At 33.5% G+C, this 3,658-nt stretch overlaps 1 protein-coding gene across 2 annotated transcripts in view; it reads left to right on the top strand.

Annotated features, from left to right (window-relative positions):
* The first annotated feature begins 1,004 nt into the window (after positions 1-1,004).
* The window catches only part of LOC106884303 (small nuclear ribonucleoprotein-associated protein B), a 33,718-nt gene continuing 31,064 nt past the window's right edge, over positions 1,005-3,658 (top strand). For both annotated transcript variants that reach the window (XM_014935615.1, XM_014935614.1), the window contains exons 1-2: positions 1,005-1,042; positions 2,203-2,350. In XM_014935615.1, coding sequence (XP_014791101.1) covers positions 1,020-1,042; positions 2,203-2,350 — 171 coding nt within the window. In that variant the 5' untranslated portion in view covers positions 1,005-1,019. The remainder of the gene's footprint in view (positions 1,043-2,202; positions 2,351-3,658) is intronic.

The raw sequence follows: 3,658 nt of genomic DNA, 5'->3' as shown, positions 1-3,658 counted from the left end.
ATATATATATATATATATATATATATATATACGTGTGTATGTGTGTTTGTCCCCCACCATCACTTGACAACCGATGTTGGTGTATTTACGTCCCTGTAACTTAGTGGCTTGGCGAAAGACCCGATAGAATAAGTGCTAGGTTTACAAAGAATAAGTCCTGTGGTCGAGTTGTTCGACTAAAGGCGGTGCTGCAGCATGGCCGCAGTCAAATGACTGAAACAAATAAAAGAAGAAAAAGAATAAAGAATAACGGATTTTTGTGCATTTTGAAATCTCGAAAACGACTCTTTCACTGTATAATTGTTTCGTTGTCATAGTTTCATCTGTTGTCTTTTACTTGTTTCCGTCACTGGATTGCGACCATTCTGAGATACTGCCTTAAAAGCTTTAGTCGGACAAATCGGTCCCCGTACATAATTATTCATTATTCTTAAAAGTCCGGTACCCATTCCATCAGTGATTTTTTTTTGTCGAACTGCCAATGCATAAGGACGTAAACAAACCATCACCGGGTGTCAAGTTCCCGTCTACCAAATCTACTTACAAAGCATTGGGTCTGTCCGGTGCAATAGTACACATTTGCAAAGCGAGTTTTTTAATCACAGCCATGGCTAAGTCTATTTAAGAAATATCATTACAGTATTACAGAGATATTACCTCTCTACAATTTATAAATGCAATCTAAAACTTTCCATTTCATTTTTTAAAATGATTAAATTTTATAAGGCATCTGTATTAGCTTTGAGTGCAGGCTAAAGAGATACAAAAGATACAACTAAAGAGGCCCAAGTGGTCGAAACAAATGACTGTCCGACAGATTCTCAATTTGGTGCATGTTAAGTTAATAAAAAAAAAAAAAAAAAGTCATTTGCGTTGTTTTAGGAATTTGTAAGAAATCTATTTGTCTCCCCCCTCTTCCCTCTACACACATATATATACATATACACTTATGTCTTATAGGTAGTGATATGGAATTCGCTGTAGCCTGTACTGCTGTTTGCTGAAATCTGAAGTTATAAATGTTATTGCTACCACGAAAACGGTAAATATGTGAACGTGTTATATGAGTAAGAAGTTGTAAAGGTCTTTCACACTATATAAAAAGTGACTAGATGTCGGTCATGTATCAAAATTCTGTTTAAAATTGAACTCTTTGATATATTCCTTCGTTCCTTGGTGATTGCCTTCTGTAACAGCTGAATTAACGTAAACTTAAAGAACACATACATCTTTACTTAATATGATCAAGAACCTTCTGAAGTCGACCTTAACTTCCATCCTTTTCGGGGTCCATTAAATAAGTACCAGTTGAACATTGAGGTCAGTCTAGTCGACTTATCCCCTCCCCGAAATTGCTGGCCTTGTGCCAAAAGTTTAAACTAATATAATCTAAAACCAAAATTATCTAAATCTAAGAAAGATAATTCAGTAAAAAACAATTCGAGTTATTTCCCTTAAAATCTTAACGATTTGTGCAAAAATATTTAAAATATCAGTCTAATTATGGTAACTATATTTAATAATATAAAAGATTTGATAATATAGAAAAATGTTTTGAAACGTATACATGTTTATCATAAAATAAAATGTAATACAATGTAAACTGTTGTTATATGTCGGTTTGTTGTTTTGCGCCTTCAGCTTGTTTAAGCTCAAGGATTGGCCTTAACTTCTAACTATCACCTATCGATAAAGTAATATTCTTTTCTGCTCTAGGCACAAGGGCCGAAAGTTTTGGGAGGGGGCCAGTCGATAAAATCGACTCCAGTACACAACTGATACTTAATTTATCGACCCCGAAAGGATGAAAGGCAAAGTCGGCCTCGGCGGAATTTGAACTCAGAACATAAAGACAGACGAAATACTGCTAAGCATTTCGTCTGGCATGCTAACGTTTCTGCTAGCTCGCCGCCTTTTTCGCCCGGCATGCAACGTTTCTACCTATCGATAAAGTAATATTAAAACACTGAGACATATCTAAATTATTGTGTACTCATTACAAAGGGCTTTGCTATCTGACAACAAATAAAATGATCTTAATTTGCATAACGTAAAAACATGCTTGAATTTAAGTTTGAATATGTATTTTACTTTTAAAATTCTATAATATATTGTTTATAAATCAAAATAACAAAATCGAAATAAATAAAATGTATATAATCAACTGAAAACCGGCTTGATTTTATTTTTTTATGTCGTTAGGGAGATGTTCGGCGGTGATTTACATTTACTGCGAAGTTGTTCTGCTTATAAATTAGCCAATGAGGAAGCAGTATTTAATCGTTTTTTAGTCGGGATTTCCAAATTTCACCCACGTTGTTGCTGGTTTTTAATCAACGGCATCAAAATGGTAAGTTTTGAAAATATATTCTGTTTTCGTTACTTATGAGTTTTATTTTACATTTTTCTAATTTTGACAATCCAGCCTTTAAAGGATATAGTATTTATTTGATCACTGTACTAACCGGCGGCACTCAGTATTAAAAAAATGGCGCGTGTTGTTTTCATATAGTGTGGTTGTACTTAAATATATATGTATATATATATATCAGCCCTGTTAGAAATTTCTTCTTACGTTCAATATACTTTTTCTTTCCTGAATATTCTGGTTAAAGTCATTATAAACATCATATATAAGCATATGATCTGTAACTATTTATGTTTCGAAAATAAACATCCATTGTTTATGAATTAAGGTTTTTGGTTTTAAAAATCGAAGTATAATTACTTTTACGTAAAGAAACGTTTTGTTTATTTTAACCACAGTCCAATGATTGAAACTAGTAAAAGGATATAAATTTTTCTATTAAAATTTTCTGTTATATTTGTTACTGTTTACATAGAACTCGCTGATACAATGAAGTTATGTTCAATGAGTTTAATAATCGTGTGATTTCATGACACATGTAGTACATAATGAAATTCGATAGTATTTCATTAGTGTTGTGATTGCAGGAAAATTTTCTGAAAATTGTTATCTGAGATTATTTAAAATACATTTATTTGTATTTAATCTCCGGTATTCTGTCTTGGAACTATTTCTCTTCGACACTGGTTTTAGTCTTTAAGGGACGTAACCGTTTTCTTTTCATTAAAATATTTAAAAAAATATACTTGATGTTGTCAATTTAAATTGCTTTTTACATTTACCATTGAGCTTTTCGTAGTCTGTTGACGGGTGCCAGAATGGGCTTGGGTAGAAGTGGTATGCAACCAGCTGGTTCTGAGGAGTAGATATCATTTTAGTAGTGGTCCCTACATTCCGTGTTACTTGTTAATCAGTTGGGTCCTATTATTTCGTACAGCAGCTGCGCCACACCAGAAACAATTATGTCCCGTCCATTACTCTAAAAGTTCTGCTTGTTAGTAGAGCAAACCCCTATTTGTATCAAGCTATATCTTTCTCTGCTACATTTATATAGCCTGATTTTGGAAACCTACCACAGTGTGTCCCTTTCCTCTGGAAGGGTACTCCTGACCCTGCTAACCATCATCGCTATAACTACAGTTGTTCCCCCCCCCCCTTACTTTGATTCCTTATAACTTTCTGAAAAATGGATATTCTTCATTAAAATTTTACAACATCGTAGAGGTGAAAAAGACGGTCCAGATGGACTATATGTAATCTGAACCTTTCCCCCCTTATTTTCTTTTTCTT

Source organism: Octopus bimaculoides, chromosome 1 (assembly GCF_001194135.2).
Source record: "Octopus bimaculoides isolate UCB-OBI-ISO-001 chromosome 1, ASM119413v2, whole genome shotgun sequence".
NCBI lineage: Eukaryota > Metazoa > Mollusca > Cephalopoda > Octopoda > Octopodidae > Octopus > Octopus bimaculoides.
Note: the sequence above shows the minus strand (reverse complement) of the source record. Positions and strands in the feature narration are given on the sequence as shown.